Source organism: Colletotrichum scovillei, assembly GCF_011075155.1.
Source record: "Colletotrichum scovillei strain TJNH1 chromosome Unknown Contig00006, whole genome shotgun sequence".
In the NCBI taxonomy this organism is placed as follows: Eukaryota; Fungi; Ascomycota; class Sordariomycetes; order Glomerellales; family Glomerellaceae; genus Colletotrichum; species Colletotrichum scovillei.
This window is the reverse complement of record NW_023336264.1, coordinates 4,260,893-4,286,812: the sequence shown is the minus strand read 5'-3', so window position 1 is coordinate 4,286,812 and position 25,920 is coordinate 4,260,893. Positions and strand designations below refer to the sequence as shown.

The following is a 25,920-nucleotide window of genomic DNA, read 5'->3' as shown; positions in this document are numbered from 1 at the left end:
TTTTGGCTTTGAGCGGCTGGCTTTGGAGTCACTTTTGTAGGAATCAGCTAGACTCAATACCCAAAGCAGCTCTCCGTCTTGGCATACGAATGCTCCTGTGTGCCATCGATATAAGCAAGAGAATGCGAGAAACAGAGTCTGCCAGTGTTAGCTTAACACCCACCAAAAGTCACCCGCGTAATCGGCCGAGAGTACGCCATTTATATACCTCAGGCACTACTGATTTATAGGTAAAGTCTGCTTCCATACATCTGATATAGGACAGCTAACCTACGGCTTTATGAAAATTGTAATGCAAACTTGATCTCTGTCTGGATCCAGCTTCGAGCCCCGCCGCACGCTCCAAACCCCCGAGGCTATACACGGACTGACAAATGTCTCATATTCCACCCCGGGAGCGCATAGTGCTCGCGTCTCTTGTGCTGTCCAGTCCTTCGTCTGCTTTTGATTCTCCAACGCCACGCTCCAAGGCCAGACATCTTCAGCCCTAAAACCGCCTCTGGTCTAGGTACTTGCTCGCTGTTGACCATACCGCCTTGTCAGCTGCCGAAACCTCCTTGTTGAGCGTCTGTACGCCCTTGTGGATGGCGTCGAAAAAGGCAAATGCAAGTTGAATATCCTCCTTGAAGTTGGTAGCGTAGGGGAAGAAGCTCGTGGGGAACTCTTCGATTTTGGCTTGTCGCAGCGCGATATCACCGACGGGAAGCTCGTCCATGAGTGTCTTGACCGCAATTCCCAGAGCGATGTCAGGGTTGTGGAGGAAGGGCAAACTGTGTGAGACCGATTAGTGGCTGAATTGATTGAGGAAAACCAAAGACACTTACGTCTGGCTGATTTGCAGGTAGTCGTTGCGATCTCTCTTTGACTGTGCGTACAGGAACATGGACGCCACAATTGCCTCAACGAGGTCGCGATCCGCCTCACGCACAGCAGTCGAAAGTGACCGGAAGAGGAGAAGGTTCTTGTTGAGCGGCCCGGTGTATCCATTAGACTCGTGTCGAAGTTTCAATAGGGAGGCACATCTGCTGATGAGAAGGATGCTCGCCTTTTCTTCGTCAGTACCGTTCATTGGCGCTCCGTTAAGCTCTTCGTGTCGATGGCCTGAATTGAGCACATCGTGCCTGATGAGCTCGAACGCATTCAGGATAGCCTCAAATATGTTGAGACCTTCAGGAACCTGCAAGTCCTTGAGCGAATCCTTCATCGCCCAGATTGCGCTGGCAACGGCGTTACCCCAGTTCGTCAATGTGTGCGAATCATCGACGTAGCCGCGGAGATGGAGGAATCTCCAGATGGCGACCGCCGTGATATTCTCAACAGAATCGATGCCTCCAATACGCTTCTTCTCTTTGGGGAAGGTGCCTTTGACGAAATCATCGAATAGGAGTGCCAAAATCTCGAAAGCAATGGATCCAGGGGGTTCATCGACGCCTTCGGCAACAGTTTTGAAGGAGCTTTCCTTCACGTCCCATGTGGCGGCACGCTGAGATGGTGATGGCTGAAGAGACTTGTTGATTTTATACGAGAAGTTGTCGTCGAACCAAACCTTCATGGTGATGGCGTTGTGCTGGAGACCACGGTGAAGTCTCGGTATCAGAAGCGCGATGCTCTGCTCCTTGAGAGGAACAAGTTGGCTTGTAACCAGTTTTCTATACTGTTCTGAGGCAACTCCGTCCAGCGTGGGCGTGACGACGATTCGGCTATGTGTTATATAGTCGAGGACGCGAGAGCCAATGAGACCAGTGTTGAGGTAGTGGAACAACTCTCCAGGAAGCTGAAGACCAAGATATTCGTGATTGTCACTTGTGATGTGATCAAAGTCGTTGACTTTGATCTCGCCTTCTTCGGATATATAGATGAAGTGGTTGACGGCCATCTTGGCTTGTCTGTACTTGTCCAGCCACTTGGGGTCCTTTGACTTCAGAATGTCGCCGTAGGAGCTGCAGGCTGATTGGACAGATTTTTCCGACGCTCTTAGAAGGTTGACAGCATCGTTGATCGTGAAAGGCTGGCGTGGGTTGAGTGAAGTGTCCAGGAGTGGTGGGAAGGGTGGTAGGAAGGAGGTTCCGGTCATGAGGAGAGCGTCGCTCAACATGCCTTCGCTGATGTTCAGTGACCGCACAAGGTTCTTTTTGGATAACGAAGTGACGGTCTTTGCCTCCCAATCTATCGTGCGAATCAGAGTGTCCTTGATCGGATACAGGATCAGCTCCTGCGAGCCCATGACAGCGGCGCATTGGTCTGAATCGATCATGTCGAAGTGGGCGAGCTAATAGCTCGTCAGCATTGAATGTCTCGGCCAATTCAAGCTCGAACCTACCTGAGCGGAGGCATTGTAGGGGGGAACAAGGAAGTGCAGGTCGTTGTCCTTCAGGATAGACTTGAGCAAGGGGTAGAGGTTCTGGATGCGAAAAGCGCCTGCAGTCTCACGGTCAGTGTGGCCCCTCGGCATGACAGCGATAATGCATACCGCTATTGGCACCGAACGCGTCGACAGCTTCCTGTGCGTGGCTGTTGAAGTATAGCTTCCAAGCTTCGTCCGTCTTCTGGTTGGCAGTTCGGCCTCGCTGAACGGCGACCTCCTCTTGGCCGGTCACAGACTGTCCATCAAAGATGAAGAAGGGAACAATCTTGTGTGCCTTCCATTGATCGATATCAGCTCGGAGATGGTGCTCGATGCCAGTCATGCCACCCAGAGCGGGCAGGAGAGGTTCGTGGAAAGGAGGGGTGTCGAGGAAGAGTTGGAGGTAGTATGTCGCATCAATGGCTATCGCGCAGTCCTCGAGCTCGGAGACATCGTGACTCCTGCCCCAATGATTTAGTTAAAGGAATCTCGACGTTGAAACACTATTCGACTCACGTTGCCTGGCCATTGATCCAAGCGTCCTCCACAAGACCTGTCATATTGAGTCAGTAAATCTCATGGTACAAATCGCAGAGCATAGCCCAGCGGTTGTGAGGCGCGGGAGTGAGAAGAAGCTGAGGTGCCGGGCCGGAATCGTCCTGCCCGCCGTTCCTTCCTGGTGTGGTGAAGTGTGCTGTTCCCAGAAAGCCGAAATAGCCTTTTTTTGACCGGTGTAGCTCGAAAGGTTCGAGGCCAATGCTCAGGCAGAGTCTTGATGCTTCTCGACAGGCGAAGCTACGATGTATGTGGGTGTGTAGAGCTTCCAGGCAGGTACGGCGGAATCGGATGATTTGAGGCGCAGGAAGCGGGTATGACGCAGGTAGCCTTGAAGACATGTGACGGCGAGGCGAGGATCGGGAAGCAGGAGATCGGAGAGCAGAGCAGAGGGCCAGCGCATCGCGGGGTTGGGAGTTCGGAGAGGCGGGAGAGAGGAGGGAGACTCACAAGGCATCTTGTCGGGCCTTGCGCAACGGCGAGGAGCTCGTCAGCTCGAGTTGACAACAAGCCGTTTGGAGGTGGGAAGCGGGTGGAGCTTGGGTCGCGAGACCACTCAGGGGAGCGGAAGCAAAGAGACTGGGCGCTTTGTAGAAGAAGTCGGAATAACTTGCAAAGGAATGACTGAGCTTGTCATGAAAAAGGGAACGGCCGTCTGCAGGGCCAATGACACTGACAAGCGTGTCTCAAAAGAAGAGGGGAGCTTTTTGGAAAAGAACGCTGGCGCTGGCGGAGGGGAGGTAATTGGGAAAGTTTGGGGGTTCAGGAACGCAGGTGCGAGGTACCGCACCGCTGTACAGGGGGAGCAAGTTGGCAACCCTTGGGTTTCGAGGCGCTAGGGAAGTTGTAGGGTTAGCGTGTGTGAGAGGTGGAAGGAACATACCTAAGGTATTGAAGGGAAAAAGATGTGGGTGCCATCTGTGGCGGTGCATGTGGCTTGCTGCTTCCACGACTGTCGCCCTGAGATGAGTTCTTCCCACGATGTTTCCACTTGGAAGGTGCTTTCCTTCTGTCTGTAAGGTAGGTAATGGCTTTTCCTTCGGGTTGCACATTTAGGCGCCTGTGGACATTTCCCATCTTACCTACGTACCTTACGGTTACATAAGATAAGGTAGTGCAATAAGAATCATCGGATGCACAATATACATAGAGGTTCTTTTGATTCATTTGACGAGCCTCAAGAGAAATACGTCCACCACCTTATACGATATCAATCTCCTACCAGCAGCACGTTGTCGGTCCAAGTTCCCGCCAACACGAGCCATCGCTCGAGCCACAGGCAGCATCAATTGACCGACCATGCAGCGGTTCCCGTCCCCGCTGCCCCCCGATCCCCGCTCTTTATATTCGCCTGTCCTCTGTGTCAGGGATGTGCGATGCAGCCATGTCTTGATCCCTCTTCTTCGCCGGCCCCTTGCATGTCTGCCCCCCGACAAACATCTTCAAATGACATTTCTCGGGAGCACAGCAAGCTTTCGGGTTACAGCTGCAATGGGATCTGCCGTCGCGTACTTCCATCATCTTCGCATACCCGGCCCCTACCATGCCACTATGGAGTTGCCCAAGTTTGAGCCTTCATGACTGGTCACTAGTATTTAATCACCTCCCGCATATACGCACAATGGCGTCTCCATGTCTCAAACACCCACAGCTGGCTACTCATACGGAATATCCAAGGTCTAGATGGTAGCAATTGTTTGTATCAGCTTCCGTCTGTCTGTTCTTCATCCGAAAGCACGTGGCCAAGAAGCCTACTAGCAATTTACCAAGAGCACGCGATGGCGCAAGTGCGATTATACGGCCTGAACCCTGCTCAATTGACAACCTGGCCCTGGTGCATGCGGAGGTTCCTTCAACCAGAGCAACACTGACATCAACGCTCCGAGTAGACGGGCTCTGTTCACTTCATCCATTGTAAGCTTGGACTACATCTTATTCGCTCTCTCGGCCTAGCCTGACCGTTGGATTCCGTGGCGTTGGGGAACGTTGGCTAGCTGACAAGCTCTTGTCAAGTTTGAACTTCGCTACCTGAATATTACCTTCTCCATTCCAATAGCCGAACATTCACTGTCCTCCTCAGTAGGCAGGTTACACATCCGACGAGTGCAACACGACACCTCAGGACCCGTCAACCTCTCGTGATACCAAATCTGACCACGGATATCCCGCTACCTCGGCCCTCTCCGCCCTTCCGTCACTATCAAACGCTTCGTAATAGTCATTACCCAAGTCGTTGCCCCGGCCCCAAGCGGTCCCGTCCGCCCCTCCATCATCCCAGTCTTATCGCTTATCGCATCCCACTTCGCGCGACTTCGGTTGAATCTCGCCCCTCCAACCCTCCATTCTAATAAGTCAGCTCCGGCCGCTTCCCTTTCGTAGTACTCTGTCTGACCTTCGGAACCGTAAATTCACAAACAGACGGAGACAAATACACCATGGCGCCAAAGGCTAATATTCCGATTATTGACATTGCGGCGGAGGGTGTCGACAGGACCGCCATTGCGCGCCAACTTGTCGATGCCGCCGTCGAACATGGCTTCATTTATATCCGCAACACGGGCAAGTACATTGCGCTAAGCGACCAAGACTTGGCATTTGATCTGGTACGACCCAACTCGAAGCGGAATCTCTTTTCAGAGCAGCTCGACTGACAAAAGTACCTAGTCCAAGAAGTTGTTCAAGGCACCTGTCGAGGAGAAGGCCGCCTGCACCATCCAGAAGAACAACCGCGGCTGGTCTGGTATGCACTCTGAGACTCTCGACCCCAAGAACCAAAAGGTATGGCTGATCCTACCCAAATCTAGGGGATATTCAGATGTTGACTTTTCATAGGTTGGCGATTACAAGGAGTAAGGTTAAAGTATCTTTGAGCTTCTTTGCATTTTGACTTACACACCATTCAGGGCCTTCAACTTTGGCGAGTTCAAGGACGGCAAGGCCCAGCAACCTCTGCCTCCCACCATCCAATCAGATGAGCCCTTCCTGAACTCATTCAGAGATCAGTGTCATGCCCTCTGTCTAGAACTCCTTGAGCTTCTCGGCATCGGCCTTGATGTAATCATCCCTCGTTTTCTTCAGCTTCCCTCTCTCGAGCAGCTCACTGAATTGTGTCACTAGGTCAACCCCACAGACTTCTTCTCGTCTGCCCACCTCCGCTCAAAGGGCGACTCGGGCACAATCCTCCGCATGCTCTACTACCCGCCCACCTCAGCCACCTCCTCCAACCCAGACGACGTCCGCGCCGGAGCCCACTCCGACTACGGGTCCGTCACCCTCCTCTTCCGCCTCCGCGGCCAGGCGGGGCTCGAGATCCTCACCCGCGAAAACACCTGGGCCCCCGTCCCCGTCACGCCGCCCGGCACCGAAGCGGACCCCTTGCCTCCCATCCTCATCAACATCGGCGACCTCCTCAGCTACTGGACCAACGGCCTCTTCCGGAGCACCGTCCACCGCGTCGTGTTTGGCGGGGAGGGCGCCGAGGGCGAGACGGATACGGGGCCGAGGTACTCCATGGCCTTCTTCTGTCACCCCGTGGGCTCCGTGGCGTTGGATCCCGTGCCGAGCGATAGGGTGAAGGAGTTTGTCGCGCCCGAGGGGACGCCGAACGCGAATCCCTACGCGGAGCGCAAGGTCATGACTGCTGATGATCATTTGTTCATGAGGCTGAGGGAGAGTTATAAGGGACTGTACAAGGAGGAGACCAAGGCGTGAGTTTTAGTAAATGGACAAGTCAATATTCGTATGCATTCGTAAAACGACCATCGGCGCCGTGATGTGTAATATTCCTGACTACGCTATGCAAAGTACAGACATGATCATTCTCATCCCCAAAGCCAACATCCGGAAAAGAAATGAAAAAGACGACATTCTGCTAAGCCAATCCAACCCACCACTTCCTCTTGGGATCCGGCAGCTCCTTGGACGGCTTTGACCCCTTGAGCACCTTTTCCAACGCCGTGACGTCCTCCAAAAGGCGCCAGTCGTGCACCTCAACGTACTCGCGCCTGCCACTCGGCGTGTATACTGGATTATCATCCAGACGTTTCAACAAGGTCTTTGTTGCTTCTCTGCGGTTGTGTTCGACGAAGCAGATTTTCCGGGGCCGCTTTCTTCGGGAACGGTTCGTGGCCGAGGTAGATGCGGGTGTTGAGGACAGAGATGCTGCTGAGGATGATGATGATGCGGTTGTGTTGGGGGGTGCTATCCAGTCTTGCGGATCCGCGGTCCATTCGTGGATACCGTGAAGAGGAAGGAGATTTTCGGTGACCCAGGGTTGTCGGGCGATGCAGGGCGCGAGTAAGACCGTCGTATCTGCAAAGATACAATTGTCGCCTGCGTGTTGGCACTTGGGCTTCGCTTGTGGAGACGAAGGTTCTGACGCGCTCTGAGGACGCGGCTCAGGTGTTTCTGCGACAGATCCTGCCATCGCCTTGCCCGGCTCGTGTAAGGCAGGAATGGCTGGAATAGGCGCTGTCTGGTCCACCATAATGTGCTTTGCTGTCGCTGGCCGTGTTTGGGACGCCTGAGGAGAGAGAGACGTCTGATTGGCACTGATATCCCCGAGCGGTCGACGAGTTGGCGGAGGCAGCTCTCGACCGGTGGTGCCAGATTCGGAAGAAACCCTCTGTCGCTTCTGCGGAGTAGCGTCTTCCCCCTCTGGGCCCCTTTTGCTGGCCCTCGGCGAATTTGCTGCTTCGCTGGCAGTCTTGTCTTCAGCGATGAAGTCCATTTCTGCTACCTTGTTTGATGAGGTTGGAGGAGTCATGAGAGTTAGCTCTGGGGCTTCTACCAATGCTGGTAACCGTTGGAGATGTTTGTTAGGGCTTATGGAAAAATTCGGCACCGGCGAAGTTGAAGGCCGGACGGAAGAAGTACGAGATGGCGTCATGAGAGAGCCCGTCGTGGATTGACTGACACCATCAACAGGGACACCACGAGGGTCCGCTCTTTCCAGTTTAGCAATCCAGTCCAGCATTTGCTGACTGTCTTCCATGGCCGGAGTGGTGGTTGCTTCTTCAGCCACGGCCTGCAATTCAGGGAAAGAGATTGTGTCCATGAAGGATCGGTCAAAGTGTACCTTGGACACCTGAGGGAACCTCGGCTGCCAGAAGTTGGTGTTTCCCTCCTTGTCAAATGAGAAACAGCGGACATCAAAGACCAGCGGTTCGGTGAAGACAACGGTGGGCATCTTTTGTTGAGCGATGCCTGGTGCGAGATGAAGAATCAGGGCATCATTGTCACCAAAAGACACTGGCATCGGGTTGCCGTAGGTCGAGACGGTCTTGAGGAGGGTCTCGTTGAGTTCCACCTGGTGAACCACTGTGAACACAGGCTGTGCCTGGCACCTCTCTACATCCTCCTTATTCTCGAGGCAACCGAGATAGAAGTGTGTCCACTTGAGGTTGGGTATGCCGTACCACTTTGCCTTGTCTGCATCGTACCGCGCTGCAACCACAGCAAAGTCGCCCACATCACCAAAACCTCCGATGTACTCTTTCTTCAACTTGACGGGGCAACCAGCAAAGGAGCGGCGACTCTCGCTGAAGTCGAAATAGGGGTCGTCTGGCTTCAGCACCAGGCCCTCCTCCCGGGCAGTAATGGACTCGGCAAAGGCTCGTCGGAGATAATGCACTCCCAGTCTATCATTGAGATCAATGACTTGGCGCTCCACAAGGTCGGCATGACCCTCTCGGCGGTTGATCAACTTCGTCAGTCGCTTGAACCTCTCATTCTGGCTGGCACCCAGCAGAGATTCCCCATCGATGAGTAAAACGTCGAAGTAGATAATCATCAAGTGTTCATAGTCGTAGCGCCTAGAAACATTAGCTGGGATCCATCGTGTTGGTTGAGCAGACAAAGCTCCCGTCAGCTGACGCGTCGAGCGGAAGGAGGGAGATGCATTGCACCGTAGGAACAGACAGCGTGGTGATAGGATGCGGGCTGATCTACCGCAAAGGTTGACTTACTGCGAGTCTGCTTCCGTATTCAGATAGCTGCCTGACCTCGTAACGTATTTGCGTATCTTATGGAACGGCAGAACCTTCTTCTCCTATTTATCTGGTCAGTTTCCGGACGTTGTGCTGATGCGATGGGGCATACCAAGTCACTGTAGACGACGAGCTCGCCCTCAAGGATACATCCCTTGGAGAGCCTGCAATTCGTTCTCCCAATGTTGAGAGAGTCGCGTATAGCTCTGCATTCATCAGCAGATGACATATGTGTGGCAAAGTGATGCTGAAGACTCACCCGTGTAACGCAGCGCGGTCTTTGGTGCTGTCCTTGCCACTCTTGGAAAATATTTGGATGCATTTGAACCCCTTGCTCAAATCTATGTGGATTTGGCAATACTCGCCATCCATTTTCTTCTCGCAGCTCATACGGCCTTGGATGAGCTTCATGCAGTGCTTGATGCTACGCCCTTTAAGCCAGAATGGCCTTCCGACCTTGGTGCCTAGGACGGGCGTCAGGTGCTGCATTAGATCTCTTCGCTTCTGATCTCCTGAGCCATGGAGGAACGAGGGCTCTTTCCTCAGATTTCTGAGAAGAGACAAGGCCGCATCAAAATTGTCCTGGACCCGGAGTATCATGGGTAGTAGGGGGTCGTAACAATGATAGACATGACAAGGATCCAGCATGACTGGCTGAAAGTTCTTCAGTATCAGGCGGGTGAGCCATTTGGCCTCTCGCGCCTGTAGGCGAAGGTATAAGTGACCGAGGAGTTCTTGCCGATTGTTGCTGCTGGAATAGGGCTGCGAGGCCCGAACAACGGGCGAGCTGAACCTACACAAGGCAGCGAGGTTGTTGAGGGTTGAATCTATTTCTTCAACAGTCACAGCATCTTTTCCGATGCAGATAGGAGGAGGCTAGCAGTGATGTCAGCATGGGCAGATCCTCCTATTGCTTCCTCGTCCATGAGCTGGGGAAAGCTCCTCAGTTCCAATCTGTAACGCAGCCAATAACTCACCGTTTCCTTGAAGATTCTCTCAACACAGTCAGCCAGATCCTCGCCGCGACCTGCCTCTTTGTATCGACGCAATTCTTGGAGACGTGACGTTCCGAGGCCAAAAGTGCGACCAATGATATTGGCTAGCGTGTCGGCCTGGATGCAGTATACACGATCGGTGCGCTTGTCCGGGAGGAGAGTAGAGAGCAGAGCAGAGGCATCTATTCCAGGGTCGTCGATATGTTGGCGGTGCAGCGTGAACCAGTTGGACACACGTTGCTTTAGATTTTTATCGCCGGTTTTACACTGTTTGTAGGCCTGCTCCAGAAGATCGCAGACGAGAACAAAGGGAAGAGGCATCGTGACGGCTTCGTAGCTCTAGCATGGCCGCGAAGGGTGGGTTCAGTCGTCAGAGCATTGCTTGGGATATTGGAGATGAATCGACCAAGTTATTCTTCCGAGAGAAAGCGTATTAGGTTCACGTCACCAAGGTTTAAAAAGGGATGATAAGCACCAGTGAATGCTGGGTGAGATGAAGAGCAGTTCTGTAGTGAACCGTGATGATGCCTAAGGTGAAGTGCTACCGTCTTTTGCTGCCTTCCTGTCCCGTCACCGCTTCCAGATGGCTCCTGTGCCTCTTGCGAGCGTCATGCAGATGTTGACCACCGCGGGAAGGTCGCGTCACGCGTCTCAATTAGTGGTGGTGCGGTCTCACGTGTGGGCGTGCGTTTGCGTAGTGGAGGGAGGGCACATCAGAATGGACGGATTTAGGAGTCCACCTTAGTGACATGCACCAGACCCAGACTGGCGGCTCAAAAGGTGGATGAAAGTCAATTAAGTGCATCCGTAGTGGTGTGATTATGCAACGATCTTCCACCCTTAGTTTACCCGTAGTGCATGCACAAATGGGGGTCTGAGTAAATGCATAAATGGGCAGGTTCTGGAAAAGGTCGAAAGGAGCAGTCACGTGGGTTTCTGACAAGAGTCGGGGAAACAAAGCGCGGCTGTGATTGGCTGCTAATTTCAGGGAAATTGTCAGATTGGGGAGTCCCCACACAGGCCACGGTTCATCCCAGCTCTTTCCTGCGGACCCTTGCCGGGGCCTGCACACCTGCACACCAGCACTCTTTCATAGTATTTTGTACCGTACGTAGTAGGTAGTTTTCTTGGAGATCTGCTAGCTGATGCCTCGGGCCCTTTTTCCAAGACTTTCCCGTCCGGCGCCGCCGTCAGTCCGCCGCCCATCTTTCGAGCCTGTTGCCCGGCCGCCCATCGGTTCCTGACAGGTTCTTGACTCCTGCTGCGGCTTGTTGCAGCGTCGCTGCGTCTTTACAGGTTCCTTGCAGACGATGGTGTTGCACGCTTGCTGCATTTGCTGCAAGCCCCTGAATAACGTCCGTCCTAGTGGATCGCCACGCCTGCAAACGCAAGCCTTGGCCCACTGGTTTCCGTGTGAGCGTGGACGATGGTTTCGTTTCGTCTTGTTGATCTGACGAGGCGTCCATCAAAACAATGGAAAAGCGCATGTGCGATGCCAGATCCAAGGTCGAGAACAATGGCCCATCATAGATCGGAGGGGGATGATGCCTGCTTATCCAGAGACCTTACGCAGTAGTACCTATTAGCTTAGCTGTCACTGTCAACAGGGACGATGGATGTAGAGTAAACATTGCACTGGAGAAAAAAAGAGAGAAAAAGAGGCCCAGACTAAAACAAAGGCAATGCGTTTTACGGATACCACTCTCAAGAACACCATCACCCGTCCACGGCTCCGTCATCAACGGCCCAAGGTCAGACCACATGCTCCGGTTCCCATCCCAACAACCAGGGCCGTAGCCAACAAAAGAGTCAACTGACCTACTGCCGCTGCTGCCATCGCATTGCATCTACCCGACTATCAATTTCAAGGTGCCCTACTAGTCACAGTTCTTCTTCTCTTACTCGTCCATTGTCAACTTCATTCTTTCATCCCGCCATCTTCATATCTCTCAACCCACCCTCCTCCGCCATTGGTTCGATCTCACCGCCGCTGTTCGCTCCTGCCGCTGTCAATACTCTCGCCATTGCTTCTTCTCTGCCAGCCTTCATCCAAACACCTCCTCACCTCATCTCAATCTTACCTTACCCAACCTTGCTCCTCTACCTTACGGATACCAATTACATAGCATACGACGACGGGTACCTTACCTCATACTTTGGGTCCAGACATCGGCCTCCCTGTTCCCCTTGTACGATCCCAGGTCAACAACACGTCTTCTATCAACAAGGCATCAACAAGCAGGCATCAAGCAATTCGAGCAGCATTGACAGCACAGAGCCACAGTACAGGGCCTCGCCCATTGCCGCATCCTCTTTTCGACCTCGCTTGGTCGTCACAATCTCTACATCAACACACGTTTCCCCATTTTCAGTCCTTGTTCCTCATCCAACTGGGAATCTGTGCCCGAATCCGTCATTCAAACCCATCCAAGGTTCTCGACGAAGCGAAGACAGGCGAGATCAAAAGTTTCCACTGGACCACTGCAGCAACGCAACTCCTTGACTACCGAGCTTTCCCACCCGGTAGCTTCTACTCCACCTAGCACTGCAGTGACAGAGCAAGATTGAAAGAGGTCGAGGCCCGCCCCTATCTACCGCAGTACAGCAAAATACCCTCGTCCGCCACGCCAGCTCGGCCAATCTCGCTATCCAATCGTCGCCCCCGTTGCGCTGCAACCCTGATTCAACGGCCCCCTACCAGACCCAGACCGCAGACCCAGAGAGGAGTTCCTTCAAGTCCCCAGCCCACGCAATCCGACTACCCTTACTGGCAGTCTGCCACTACGGAGCACCAACTTGATCTCCTGCTTAGGTTCCTGAACCTGGATCCCCCCCGACCCCCGAACTTTCAATTCTCTCCGGGCCGCCCTCTAATCGCTGCACTTTGTGGCCATCTGCCCGGTCCAGTCACTCTCTTGCTGAGCCTGTGCCTGTGCCTGCACAACAACAAACACGCACACCTTCGGGCTGTCAATAATGACCCTCTTTCCACTCTACTCATGACAGCCATTTTTTTGCTACAAATCTGCTTCATCTCTGCTTGCTCACGCACTCTCTTATATGACCACCAGAGACACTTGAATTCCTACAAGGCTGTCGTTGCCAAAAGAACGAATCACGCTCACTCCTCCGCCGTCTGGAGACAGCGGCATACTCGGCGACCCATCACCGCCTCTCCCTCGCATTCTTCACCTAGACGCCGTCGAGCATATACCACCGCCGCCGATTGCCAATCCTTGCACGAGGCGTCCACCGCGCACTTTGCTCGCGCTGAGATGCAGAGCACTCACGAGATCATACGCCGTCGTGCCTCTGTGGTTGAGCGTCCGCCGGCGGACCCCCCGGCCACCACGACCACCACGGCTTTTACACCACAACCCGCCGTCACCCCGAGATCTTCATATTTCAAGCCTTCAGAAGCCCAAATCGAGACTCTGATCGGAGAGATGGAGACCCCAGAGGCTGTGACGCCTCCTCCGCCTACTCCCTCAACCCAAGAACGTTTCTCGCGCGCGTCACGTTCAGAGTCGAACGCATCGCGTAACACGAACCGACTCTCACTCACCCTTCCTATTGCACCACCAACCAGCGATCCTTCTCGCCCAGCTTCCGTCGCGACGACATCGTACCCCCCGACGCCTGTCGACAGCTCGACCATCACATCACCTTCAGACCCCAATGACTTCATCATTGCGATAGCAGCGCAGGAGCGACGTGTCTTGGAGATTCGCGAAGAACTAGCTCGCGCGGAGGGTGAACTGACGAGACTGAAGCAGCAGTGGACTATCCAAGGCGGTCAACGAAAGAGAGAGATTCGCAATGAGCCAATGCGTCCATTGGCGCCTCAATTTGAGCCATCCTTATTGGACGATGACGAGGCAGGCTTAAAGAGGAGTGTCGAACTGGATCGGAGGAAATCGCTTTTGAGAGATTTGCAGGGACAAACCGGACCCAGGGAATATAGACGAAGAGTCCTCCGTGGCGGGCACACGAGGACGCTATCGTTGCTGTCACCAACCAAGCCGGAGGGTTTCGCTGTGCATGAGGATACCGCCAGTCTGAAATCGCCAGAAATCCGGTCACCGCCCATGCTGTCTCATGCTGCTCTTTCCAAGAGAGCATCCTGGCAGCCGCGCTCATACAATACAGCCGTTCCCCCTGTCGCAAAGCAAATGGCACAGGACTTTAAGCTAGGTCTGTGGAGCTTCGTGGAGGATATCAGACAAGCTACTGTCGGCGATGAGCCCATCAATGGTGGACGTTCAGGCTCGACGGACCCTCATGGCAGGAGATCGTATGCTGGAGACCAGGACACCATCAAGGCCAACAGCTCTTCTCGTACCAGGGTCCCGGTGAACTCTGCCTTTGACTTGCCGCCTATGGACACGCCTAGCAAGCCGTCTAAAGCGTTGCAAGAAAGACCGAACCCTAAGCCCGCAACCAAGTCCACAACGACGAAGGCCAAGCACTTCTCATGGACTCCGTTGACTTTCGACTCCTTCGATGATAACGACTGGTCTAACTGGGACTCACCCCAGCCGTCCTCTGCCAAACCAGCACGCTGGAGTGGATCGACCGTTGGTGGAGCAGAGGACCTTGCGTCAATGGCCGAGACCAACGACGAGAATGTGACTCCACTGTAAGAGCCTCGCTAATGATGTTTTGCCACCCTCGAGATATACTAAGACATGTGTGTGAACAGTAAGAAGAAGTCGTCGATCACCATTGACACATCCGCTGCTCGGCCCGAGCCTCGACCTGAGTCAGCCCTCTTATCTCCCGCTAGGCTGGAGGAGCTTCTGCCAACCGTCGTCAATAAGCTGTCGCCTGGCAATCTGAAGCGAACAGCCAACAACCTCATGGACGAATGGGAGAAGAGCCTCAAGGAGACTGACCAAGAGGAGCAGCTCATCGACTTCAAGGAGACCACGGCTTGAGCTACGTTTACGAGTCACAATCATCATGACGAAAACACACAAGAATCGGCATGCTAGCATTGCAACGAAAATGCCGATGCTGCACATACACGACCTGATTGCATTGATTACAGTATAGATAAAAGTACAAAAAACTGGACCGAACTGCACAAAGCGGCCAGATGAGATGAGCGGACAGGTTTTCTCCGCTGAACATAGAATATCCGCTGGAGGCCAGAGCAGAGCACCGGGAGAGTTGAGGAGAGGAAGAGAGCAGCGAGGATGCTGTTTAGATATCGGCAAGTCAAGAAGGACTTGCATGGATAATCAGAGCTGCCGTGAAAGGAGCTCATATCGGCGTATGTCTGGGTGCGCGGTCTGGCAGTCATTTCATGATGATGAATGACCTGTTGGATATTGGCAATGGCATAATGACGATACTAATGAATGTACGAACGTAAAGTTTTCGTGCTTTGGGATGGGATCAAAACATTGGCGTACGATACTGTTGGACCTTGTCGCTAGGGAACTCTCAGGCATTGTCTACTTGCCACATGGTGACAATACGGGAGTTGCAGCTTCAGGGATGACTTGCTTAAACGTAGTTAGTTAGACTTAGTGTTCAATGTTTATGATTCGATGGTCAATCCGTTTAGTCCAAGTGATGGTGGTGCCTCACCATGTAAGACCTTACGTTGTAAATGACTTCACTTCAGAAGTCGTCCATTGCCTATCTAAGCAGTCTGTTTTGTTTGCATCTATAAAATGGCATCTCCTCTAATGTGCCCCAGAGAAGCAGGAACATGAGCTTGAAGAAGTAAGTCAAGTTGTATGCGGTGAACGACTCCGCAAGAGTGATATCCACGCAAGGGATGCCTGCGATAGGTGCCGTCTCGGGGCCAACGGTGCGGAGAACAAGCTGTGTCTTAGAAGTAGCTAGCCTGGTCGTGGCAGTGCAACTCCCTCAGGCTCATAGCAACCCAAAGTGGCCGGCGGAAATTTGCTCGACGACTACTGGCCTGCCACACCGTGTTGAACCGAACTCGTGTTAAACCATTTCCCGAGAGCGAAACCATACTACTATGGGCCATTCCAAGAACCCCATGGGAATAGGATTCACTCCTAAGCATTGTGTACGGCCAGAAAAGTCACAAGAGATACTGAATTCTAATGTGTATGCAAGTCGCATTCCGTCCTCGGCTTCGGGTGTGACCGTGACTGGTTGACCTGCTTGTGCACGGAAAGCAAGATGGCGCTGGTGACAGTTCGCCTCCAGTATCAACGTCAAATCCGCCGGCTGTCTCGTCGCCGATTGGCACTCCCCATCATGATGGGAAAGATGATTGGCAAGGTCAATGGAAACCGCCTATCTTCTGGCCATTCGGCTTCTCGAAGGTTCACCTGAAAGTGAGGGTCCTCGAGCCCTGAGTACAAAAGCCGTCGAAACTAGGATGTGCAACGTTTGTTCTCGCATACTTATCTGACCATGGTTACTTGCCTCGAGGTCAAACGTGTCAAGCGCGTTACTCGGGATCATTTCAATTCGACGCGAAAAGCATCTGGTCCACATGTAATGTTCGCGCTTGGCGTGTTGAAGAACAGCGGTCTCAAAGCCCAAGGTACCTAGCGAACAATTGGTGAAGTGTGCTGGCCGTGTCATCGACAACTCGGCAAAGGCCAATGTACCTCAGTTGAGGCCCAGATCAGCAAGGGAACAAGCCGAGAAGGCTATCGGGCGCTGGAGCTGGCCGAAGCTTCCCCCGATCTCGGCAGGTGGGGTGTGGGGTTGAGGGGAGGGTTCTCCAGGGCACTTAGCAGGGCGGGGCACTACTTGCATTTGCCAGCGAAAGCAGGCCATTCCGGACGAATAACTCGTCCCCGACTTCGCTCAGCTATATATCTCGTCGAACTTTGTTCAGTTACCTCACTTCATCTTCCAATTACCCCTCCTACGATACCCCTCAATCATAAAAGTGTTGCAAACATGGCGGAACACAACATTGTTGTCTTTGCGGGCGACCACTGCGGCCCAGAGGTGACTGACACCCCGGGACTTTCCCACTCTTGACTCTGAATGGAAAGAGGCTGACTTTAGTTATTCAACAGGTCATTGCTGAGGCAATCAAGGTACGAGGCCGGTTATTGCGAATTGAAAATGAGCTCGTCTGACGCAGGATACAGGTCATCAAGACAGTCGAGAAGCTGAGCCCGACTGCTGGCAAGTTCAACCTGCAGGACCACCTGCTTGGAGGGGTAAGTCGTCCCCCGATGACGGATCACACGGGCCCAAAGAACATCCACGCGAGAAACTTATTGCTAACCTCGGCGTTCCTCCCCAGTGCTCCATCGACCAGACCGGCTCCCCCCTCACCGACGAGGCCCTCGCTGCCGCCAAAGCCGCCGATGCCGTGCTTCTCGGCGCCATCGGTGGCCCCGAATGGGGCACCGGCGCCGTCCGCCCGGAGCAGGGTCTCCTGAAGCTGCGCAGTGAGATGTGCGCCTACGGCAACCTCCGTCCCTGCTTCTTCGCGTCCGACGCCCTTGTCGAGTCCTCCCCCCTGAAGGCGTCCGTCTGCCGCGGCACCGACATGATTATCGTCCGCGAGTTGACCTCGGGCCTGTATTTCGGAGAGCGAAAGGAGTATGACGGAACCAACGCGTTCGACACCACCGTTTACACGAAACCAGAGATCGAGCGTATCGCGCGCTTGGGCGGTATCCTGGCCAGGAAAAGGGGCGATTCGCGGGTTATCTCGCTCGACAAGGCAAACGTGCTGGCGACAAGCAGACTCTGGCGTACTGTCGTTGATGAGGTCTACAAGAACGAGTTCCCTGATCTCAAGGTTGAGCACCAGCTTATTGACAGCGCCGCCATGATCATGGTCAAGAACCCGACGCATCTGAATGGCGTCCTGTTGGCACCTAACTTGGCTGGTGAGCAAGGCTCCTCGCCCACCCTGAAGACGGTGTAGCTGATGAATTCATAGGCGATATTCTTAGCGACGAGGCGAGCGCCATCACTGGAAGCATAGGACTCCTCCCTAGCGCAAGTCTCTGCGGCGTGGGCACCGCAGTGCCTTCTATTTGCGAACCTATTCACGGTAAGCCGTCTTTCTTTGTCAAGCCTTCATATAGACATCAGTCGCTAACGCAGATGACAGGGAGCGCGCCGGACATTTCAGGCAAGGGTATTGTGGTACGTCAGGACCCCATTTCGGGCGATTCCCAACCATTTTCTGCAAGTACAGAGCTGACCTCGTTTTCAGAACCCCATTGGCACCATCCTTTCCGTGGCCATGATGTTCCGGTACTCTCTGAACCTCGGCCACGAGGCCAAGCTCGTCGAGGACGCGGTTCGCGTCGCCATCGACGCCGGGCTGAGAACCAAGGATATGGGCGGCAACACGAGCACTGCCGAGGCAGGAGATCTCATCGTTGCTGAGCTGTCCAAGATTCTCAAGGCGTAAGATGTCTCTTGCGAAAAGGAAACCTGAGAGGGAGGTTGACAAAGGAAACGGGAAAATCGGAGAGAGGATGGAAGAAATTAAAGACAATAGTAACTGAAAAAGCGAAATGTGTCGAGAAAAGCAGTGGTTGACAGAACAGTGTTTGAGACGAGACGAGCTTATATCACTGTCGAGGAAATTTAAAAAATGAACTTAACTTGGCTGGGGGGTTTGGCTATATTGGCTGCCTTATGTACCGCGGCTAACTAGGCCTACCACAACTACCGTGGCCACAGCTACTATCATCAGTACTTACAAAGATCCTGATAGACCTTTGTACGGAAAGATCGTCCGACATTGCAGCATGTTTCGACCTTAAGGCCCCTTCCTCACTTTACCTGACTAGCAATACTATAAGTATTCCAATAATAGCTTAGTTACGATGGCGGCAGTACTGCTAGTCGTGGCATCTCGCGTGCCTAGCTGGTAGCAGTACACAGTCAATTCAGTCAAATCACACAGTTAAATTGGTCGGGCTCGAAATGAATTAGGCGCATTAATCAACAGATAAGCTAGGAGCAGCTCCTTAAGGTAAGTACAGAAAAGGCATCCTTAAGAAACAGATATGCTGTGAAGTACTCTACGGTTCTCTATCAGTCATCGGGCTTCTGCAAGGTACCTCGCCTAGCGCCGGGCGCCTGGCCAATGCAGTCACGTGATGTCAACTGTCCAGTCAGGAGCTGGGCCGTCGTCTGCAACACATGGATTACAGTGACGTCGAAGCTCTGGAGATAGCTTCTGCTCAACCTCTAACAACACCTCGACGATATTCATCTAGCCCGCCCTCCCCCTCAACCGCCGACCCTCCTACATCCTCCATCGACTCTCCCTTTGTGACGACGCTACACGAGCCGAGCCCTGCTCGCGTCGAACCGCCCAGCATGCCTCCTGTAAGCACCCCGATCCCAACGCCCCGTTGTCGCCATCGCCGCGTCTGTTATGCGGCATATGCCAGCCCCACCGACCTCGATTGCTGGTTGCTGACCTCGGGCGCCAACCCCTACAGAAGCAGAAGAAAGAAGCCAAGGTCGAGCAGGAGGAGGATCTCGGACATGGTAAGCTATTGATACTCTCTGATGCATCTTGATGATGCCATTGACTGACCGTATCGTGCAGGCAAGATCTTCTCCGTCTCAGGGTTCGTTTGAAGCTCCCCCGACTCGACTCGGCCCCTCAATGTGTCGCGCGCGACGACTAATCATGCAGATAGACCCGTCATTGTTGCCGAGGACATGATTGGTGTTGCTATGTACGAGTTGGTAGGTTGACATGCTCGTGAAACGTCTGGGATGATGTCTGATATATTCGCAGGTTAGAGTCAGTCACGATAACCTAGTCGGTGAAGTCATTCGAATCAACGGCGACCAAGCAACCATCCAGGTCTACGAGGAGACTGGTACGTTTCCGACTCCCGATTCCACCCCTCTCCGAATCTAATGCATTGCGCAGCTGGTGTCACTGTCGGTGATCCCGTCTACCGCACCGGAAAGCCCCTCTCCGTCGAGCTCGGCCCCGGTCTGCTCAACGGTATTTACGATGGTATCCAAAGACCTCTCGAGAAGATCAGCGAAATGTCGAAGACCATTTACATTCCCCGCGGTATCGCCGTCCCTGCCCTCGACCGTAATAAGAAGTGGGATTTCGAGCCCACCGCAAAGGTCGGTGACCACATCTCAGGCGGCGACGTCTGGGGTACCGTCAACGAGAACTCGTTCATTTCCGTCCACCGAATCCTGCTCCCTCCTCGCGCCCGCGGTACCATCACCAAGATCGCCAGCAAGGGACAATACACCGTCGCCGAGCCCCTGCTCGAGGTCGAGTTTGATGGAAAGAAGACCGAGTACCCCATGATGCAGACTTGGCCTGTGCGAGTTCCCCGCCCTACCACCGAGAAGCTCCAGGCGAACGAGCCCTTCATCGTCGGTCAGAGAGTGCTGGACGCCCTTTTCCCCAGTGTCCAGGGTGGTACCGTCGCCATTCCTGGTGCTTTCGGCTGTGGCAAGACTGTCATTAGTCAGTCGGTGTCCAAGTTCTCCAACTCCGATGTCATCGTCTATGTCGGCTGTGGTGAGCGCGGAAACGAGATGGCCGAAGTCTTGAAGGATTTCCCCGAGCTTACCATTGACGTTGACGGTCGCAAGGAGCCCATCATGAAGCGTACCACCCTCATCGCCAACACCTCCAACATGCCTGTCGCTGCTCGTGAGGCCTCTATTTACACCGGTATCACGGTCGCCGAGTACTTCCGTGACCAGGGTCTAGACGTTGCCATGATGGCTGACTCCTCCTCGCGTTGGGCTGAGGCTCTTCGTGAAATTTCTGGTCGCTTGGGAGAAATGCCTGCTGATCAAGGTTTCCCTGCCTACCTCGGTGCCAAGCTTGCCTCTTTCTACGAGCGTGCCGGTCGCGTCGTGTCTCTCGGTTCACCTGAGCGAAACGGCAGTGTCAGCATTGTCGGTGCCGTCAGTCCCCCTGGTGGTGATTTCTCCGATCCCGTCACTACTTCAACTCTCGGTATCGTACAGGTCTTCTGGGGTCTCGACAAGAAGCTCGCGCAGCGCAAGCACTTCCCCTCCATCAACACCTCGCTCAGTTACTCCAAGTACACCATGGTTCTCGACAAGTGGTATGAGAAGGATTACCCCGACTTCCCCCGTCTCCGTGACCGCATCAGACAGCTCTTGTCCGACTCTGAGGAGCTTGACCAGGTCGTGCAGCTGGTCGGAAAGAGTGCGCTGTCTGACCCCGACAAAATCACGCTGGATATCGCCGCGCTTCTAAAGGAAGATTTCCTGCAACAAAACGGTTACTCAGACTATGACCAGTTCTGCCCGCTGTGGAAGACAGAGTGGATGATGAAGCTCATGGTTGGCTTCCACGACGAGGCACAAAAGGCCATTGCTCAAGGCCAGAGCTGGGCCAAGGTCCGTGAGGCCACCGGTGATTTGCAGGCCAAGCTGCGTCAACTCAAGTTCGAGGTTCCCTCCGAGGGCCAGGAGGCTATCGAGAAGAAGGTGAGTCTACGTGATAATACGGCCGGTCGTTGTCTATTTGCTAACCCAATTGGAACAGTACGAGGATATTCAGCAGCAGATGCTGGACAAGTTTGCCTCTGTTGTTGACGAGTAATCGCGTTTAAGCATTGAGTATTGTCCTGTTTAGTCTGCATTCCTTGCACCGCGAAGGGATGTCTCTGGTTTCAATAGATGTCTAGGGCGAAGACGCATCATGCATGGTAGTTCCTTGTTTCGTAGTCTCGGCTAGTATATCCTATCTGTAAATGAACGTTACTATAGCCGAAGTGCGCTTTACAGTTCAAAGTGAAACCGGCGTACCGCGTGGGTGAAGATGTAGATCGAGGTACTTGAAGGTGCATGCATGGCCAGCCACGTCCAACTCTACGATAATAATAGAGCTCTTGCATGAAGCCCTGGAGCTAATCTTTGCCGTCAGTCTACCGGGCGACATCGCCGTACCCGATGCTTTTTAGGAGACAGACCGAACCTTACATAGGCACACTTCCTAAGGACGTAGGCTAGATGGCCACCAGACAGCATGATCGAATTAGGGTCGAATACTTTGGCTACATGAGTAAACACAGCACCTGCACAAGGAAGATCACAAACTTTCCCATCTCATCACCCCAAATCTCTGTCTACATCTACGCCATTATCAAAGGTGGGTCTGGTGACTACTCCTGCTTTTCGGATGAATACTACACGGACAGAGGGGGGGGGAGAGCCCACATAGGTCCCAACAATCCCATTCCTGTCACCAGCCAGCAGGCGCCCGTCTAGGTCGACGGGTCAGGTCAAACTGGCTGGGTGGTGGAGTGGTTTACGGTCACTAATCAAATTACGCCCACAGCCTACTCGACGACAGGCTCCGAGCTCGAGTCCAATTCCCAGCAAGTGCACCAGGAGATGTAGCCACACCGGTGGTAAACTCTTTTTTTCTTTTACCCTGCTGGATATTCATACGCCCATTAATGTATTTACACTGACCCAAAAAGATCCAATCACCCCTTTCATGATTTACTCATCTCTTCCTCGAGCCAAGCTGGGATCGCAGGCGGATGTTCCCAGCCGTCGAGGTAGCTCTGCCTGGAGATGCCCTCACCGCTCGGCTTGGCGTAGATACCGGTCACGTACCAGACCGCCTCGCCCTTCTTGATGGTGTGCTGGAGCGTCGGAATGGTGGTGCGGCTCTCGACGAGGTTGGAGTTGGGATCGGCGTTGACGAGGTTCGCCGTCCGCTCGATGCGGGCGCCTTCCAACGCCTTTATGCCCACGGCACCCTTGGACACGGCAAAGGAACCGTCTTGGCCCCTTGCGAGCCCTTCGGGCGTGTTTGTGTCGTAGTTGCCAATGATCTTGGGGGATGTGCCCTCGCCCTTGGCTGCGTCGTAGAGGTCGAGGTACCGCCCGTTTGTCGAGTTCTCGTTGGCAATGGCAAAGGAGCCGTCGGCGGTCATGACGTCGCGGCCGGCTTTGATGTGGTGGATGCGCAGGTGCCAGTTGGGCGTAGCCTCGGCGGGGGGCACGAGGATGGTCTTGATCTCGACGTCCGAGAAGGGCTTCCACACGGAGACGAGGACCGGCCCGCTGCCGTCTCTGGACTCGATGCCGGCGTACTGCGAAAGCCGGCGCGTCTTCCAGTACTCGCCGCCGTCGTCCGAGAGGCCGAGCTGCGAGGCGAGGGCGTACTGCTCGAGGGAGAATAGGCCCGGGGGCACGGAGTAGCCGTAGGCGCTCGAGTAGGCAAAGGCGCCGTATTTGGCGTGGGTTCCCTTCATGGGGTAGCTGCAGGCCTGGCCGGAGGAGAGGAGCATGCAGTGGCCGCCAATGTTGCTCATGATGTGGCCTGGCTGCGAGAGGGGCTTGAGTTTGGGGATCACGTCCCAGGCCTGTTCTTCCTTTGATGTCCAGAAGGGGTGGTCTTCGGGGACTGCGAGGCAGATGAAGGCTAGGCAGGCCCAGTACTGGCAGGAGACATCAGTCAGCTACAAACTTGTAGAAGTCATGGTTTATACAGGGGCAAAAACTCACAGGACTCCCGGGACTGTTGTAGTTCTCAGCCATGTACATGTTTGGGTACGAGTACCCAACCGTCAGCGTCCCGCTCGGGCTCCACATGTCGTGCTGCGTCTGCCACCATCGCAGGTGACGCATCACGATACCCTTGACCATACCCCACGTCAGGGGCTCCGGCAGCTCGACGCCGGCGTACGCGAGGGCGCCCCAGAACGAGACCATGGCGAAGCGGTAGCCGACGCTGCGGCCAAAGGGGATGGCGCGCCCTTGTTCGTCAAAGTAGTGGGCGAGGTCGAGGGCGACCAGCTGCGCCCTCTTGCGGAACTCGGCGGCGCGCTCGGGCTCGTCGTCGCCGGCGATCTTGGCGTAGAGGAGCTGGAGGAACTGGATGGCGAAGCTGGAGGAGTAGTAGTCCATCTGGTGGATGCCCTCCGGTCCGTCGTTGGACCAGCCGCCGGCGCGGTAAAAGGTGTCGAGGTGCTTGATGTCTGCGTCGAGGCGCGCCTGTGAGAACTTGCCGCCGTTCTTCTTGAGGCCTAGGTTGGCGAAGACGCGGAACCAGAGCCAGTTTGTGTTTGGCATGCTTCGAGGGAGGGTGTAAGTGTTAGTGATGTAATTTTGAACGGGGATATGACTGCATGTTTACTTCTTCTCGTTGATTGAGTTGCCTAGCCAGTTCTCGACATTCACACGCTCCTTTTCGGATAGACTTTCCCAGATAGTTGGTGCTACGGCGAGAGTGAAGCCTATCATATCTAGTCAGTCTCTGCGAAGGGGCTGGCATATTCACTCGTGTAAGGTAAATCAAACATACCAAAAGGGCACATCTCAACCATGCGCTGGTCATTATCCCGGGGAAACCCCCAGTACTCTGGGTTCTCGGGGTCGGTACCAGCTTTGATGCCCTGGATCCACCACTCGGTGCCGCGATACTCTCCCCCGCCGGCCAAGAGAGCCGCGAGGCCCCAGATGGGGCGGAGGATGCCCTCGACCTCAGAGGCGGCCTGGTCAAAGCGGACGGCGGTGGCGCCGGGGACCTTGACGCGGGCTTTCTGGGGAGAGAAGAAGGGCTCGAGGGGGTCGAGGAGGGTGCGGAGGAGCTCTTGGACGGAGGACCTGTCTGTGAGGTTTACTTTGGAGAAGGGGTGGGCGCCATTGTAGCCCAGCACGAGGCCGGTTTTGGGGTCCTCCATGATGAGCTTCAGGTGTGATTATCGATTAAGAATGAGTGACACCTTGTGAGAGAGCAAGAGGAACGAGATGAGAACGTCAGGTAAGAGTAGAGAAAACGTTCGGAATAGTGACTAGCTATGTACGCGGGGGAACATCGAGGTCATAACCCGGCATCCCACGCCACGAACCTCGCGTTAGAATTACTCCGGCCAGCATGAACACACAAGCAGTCGGGCGACTTTCGCCGTGCCGTGTAGACACAGAACCATCGGGGCTAGCTTTGCGGGATGGTAAGATGGTGGGGTCGACTTCAGTCTTCGGGGGGAGCTCTGTCCAATGCTCTTCTTCTCTCCCCTTCAAGATCGTCAAAGCAGGTTGTTGCTTGGGGGTTCCTCCCCGCTCAATGTTTGGGGTTCGGTGGGGGTGGAGCGTGAGGGGGAGGGGCTGCTACGACAAAGTACGGATACCCTCGTATGAATGGTAAGTGCTACTAACGGCGATGCGGAGGAGGGGAGGGGGACCTGTATCCGTGTTCGCGGCTAAATGCGAAATGTAAGACAACCTGCAGCACCGGCAACCATGCCGGCCGTTCAGCCTTAATGCATTGGGGGCTGCTCTACTGCAGGTTAGATGGTCTTGGAGATTTATGGTGCAGAGACCGGTGATGCATGTGCTGTCACCTGCGTGAAGAACATGCCGAATCGTGTGGTCCATGGAGACCAAATTTCTCCGGATGAAGAGCTCGCCGTATCTCCTTCTGTAACCCGTAGCTTCGGTGTTTGCGTCGGCAGCAGGCCGGACTGAGGGCGGAGCATCACGGCTGTTGTTCGACAGCTGCGTGGCGGGCTAGCTCTAAGTACGCATTAGGCCCTGCAGATTTTCATCAATCGGAAGGGTGGCCGAGTTGGTTATGGCGCCAGGTTAAGGTCAGCTTAACATCTGTTTCCTGGTGGGGCAACCCGCGCGAGTTCGAGTCTCGTCCCTTTCATTTTTCGATTTTTTGACACTTGATACGATGTCTTTTTATTAAAATGAAGGTATCTGATCATTTTTTGCTTCTTGCACTGTATCTCGCTGTGTTTGAACTCAGTCGAAGCTGGTGTCGGCTTGTTTGGGGAAGGTTCGTAAGCTTAGGTAAGTCGTAGACTTCCCACCTTTAAGCAAAGTTCCGCAGTTCTACGCTTTGCGCGTTGAGTTTCATTGACCTTAATGACTTTGGAATACTTGACCTACATATCCGTTTCTATACGTAGAACTTGACAATGCGTTTGTTCTCCCTGCCATTGCTTCAACTTTGGCTGGTTCACTATGAGATTCTTCTCGTATATTAAGCTCCTCAAGACGTCATTTATGGCAACCAAGTACGAGACAGGGATGCCTCTCGAGAGGGTGCCCTGCGCAACCGGCAACA

General features: G+C 54.1%; 7 protein-coding genes across 7 annotated transcripts; 4 read left to right on the top strand and 3 right to left on the bottom strand.

Annotated features, from left to right (window-relative positions):
• Window positions 1-235: 235 nt before the first annotated feature.
• Window positions 236-3,807, bottom strand: HER10_EVM0012805 (XPG domain-containing protein). Its single transcript, XM_035482189.1, has 6 exons — window positions 3,350-3,807; window positions 2,861-2,897; window positions 2,471-2,805; window positions 2,321-2,418; window positions 825-2,269; window positions 236-770 (listed from the first exon to the last, which is right to left on the bottom strand). Exons 1-6 carry the CDS (start codon window positions 3,354-3,356, stop codon window positions 488-490), a joined length of 2,205 nt encoding a protein of 734 aa, XP_035333552.1. The 5' UTR covers window positions 3,357-3,807; the 3' UTR covers window positions 236-487.
• Window positions 3,808-4,730: 923 nt separating this feature from the next.
• HER10_EVM0011005 (2OG-Fe(II)oxygenase superfamily protein) lies at window positions 4,731-6,708 on the top strand. The gene is made up of 5 exons (XM_035480447.1): window positions 4,731-5,502; window positions 5,564-5,677; window positions 5,732-5,748; window positions 5,803-5,953; window positions 6,017-6,708. The coding sequence occupies exons 1-5, from the start codon at window positions 5,335-5,337 to the stop codon at window positions 6,608-6,610; spliced, it is 1,044 nt and encodes a 347-aa protein (XP_035333322.1). The 5' UTR covers window positions 4,731-5,334; the 3' UTR covers window positions 6,611-6,708.
• A 62-nt stretch (window positions 6,709-6,770) lies between these two features.
• On the bottom strand, window positions 6,771-10,404 carry HER10_EVM0000498 (ATP dependent DNA ligase domain-containing protein; the record flags this gene model as incomplete). Its single annotated transcript, XM_035470277.1, has 5 exons — window positions 9,864-10,404; window positions 9,146-9,762; window positions 8,999-9,092; window positions 8,866-8,948; window positions 6,771-8,712 (listed from the first exon to the last, which is right to left on the bottom strand). Exons 1-5 carry the CDS (start codon window positions 10,200-10,202, stop codon window positions 6,771-6,773), a joined length of 3,075 nt encoding a protein of 1,024 aa, XP_035332045.1. The 5' UTR covers window positions 10,203-10,404.
• Window positions 10,405-11,710: 1,306 nt separating this feature from the next.
• HER10_EVM0005937 (uncharacterized protein) lies at window positions 11,711-15,394 on the top strand. The gene is made up of 2 exons (XM_035475538.1): window positions 11,711-14,520; window positions 14,584-15,394. The coding sequence occupies exons 1-2, from the start codon at window positions 12,881-12,883 to the stop codon at window positions 14,816-14,818; spliced, it is 1,875 nt and encodes a 624-aa protein (XP_035332701.1). The 5' UTR covers window positions 11,711-12,880; the 3' UTR covers window positions 14,819-15,394.
• Window positions 15,395-16,655: 1,261 nt separating this feature from the next.
• On the top strand, window positions 16,656-18,693 carry HER10_EVM0011743 (V-type ATPase). The gene is made up of 7 exons (XM_035481166.1): window positions 16,656-16,832; window positions 16,904-16,924; window positions 16,979-17,050; window positions 17,137-17,731; window positions 17,785-17,898; window positions 17,959-17,993; window positions 18,064-18,693. The coding sequence occupies exons 1-7, from the start codon at window positions 16,782-16,784 to the stop codon at window positions 18,262-18,264; spliced, it is 1,089 nt and encodes a 362-aa protein (XP_035333414.1). The 5' UTR covers window positions 16,656-16,781; the 3' UTR covers window positions 18,265-18,693.
• A 334-nt stretch (window positions 18,694-19,027) lies between these two features.
• On the top strand, window positions 19,028-23,340 carry HER10_EVM0006521 (V-type ATPase). Its single transcript, XM_035476104.1, has 7 exons — window positions 19,028-19,193; window positions 19,310-19,358; window positions 19,420-19,441; window positions 19,514-19,562; window positions 19,615-19,699; window positions 19,753-21,317; window positions 21,376-23,340. The coding sequence occupies exons 1-7, from the start codon at window positions 19,185-19,187 to the stop codon at window positions 21,430-21,432; spliced, it is 1,836 nt and encodes a 611-aa protein (XP_035332775.1). The 5' UTR covers window positions 19,028-19,184; the 3' UTR covers window positions 21,433-23,340.
• Window positions 21,590-24,847, bottom strand: HER10_EVM0012647 (uncharacterized protein). The gene is made up of 4 exons (XM_035482039.1): window positions 24,151-24,847; window positions 23,983-24,082; window positions 23,352-23,919; window positions 21,590-23,284 (listed from the first exon to the last, which is right to left on the bottom strand). The coding sequence occupies exons 1-4, from the start codon at window positions 24,527-24,529 to the stop codon at window positions 22,331-22,333; spliced, it is 2,001 nt and encodes a 666-aa protein (XP_035333535.1). The 5' UTR covers window positions 24,530-24,847; the 3' UTR covers window positions 21,590-22,330.
• Between the last annotated feature and the right edge of the window lie 1,073 nt (window positions 24,848-25,920).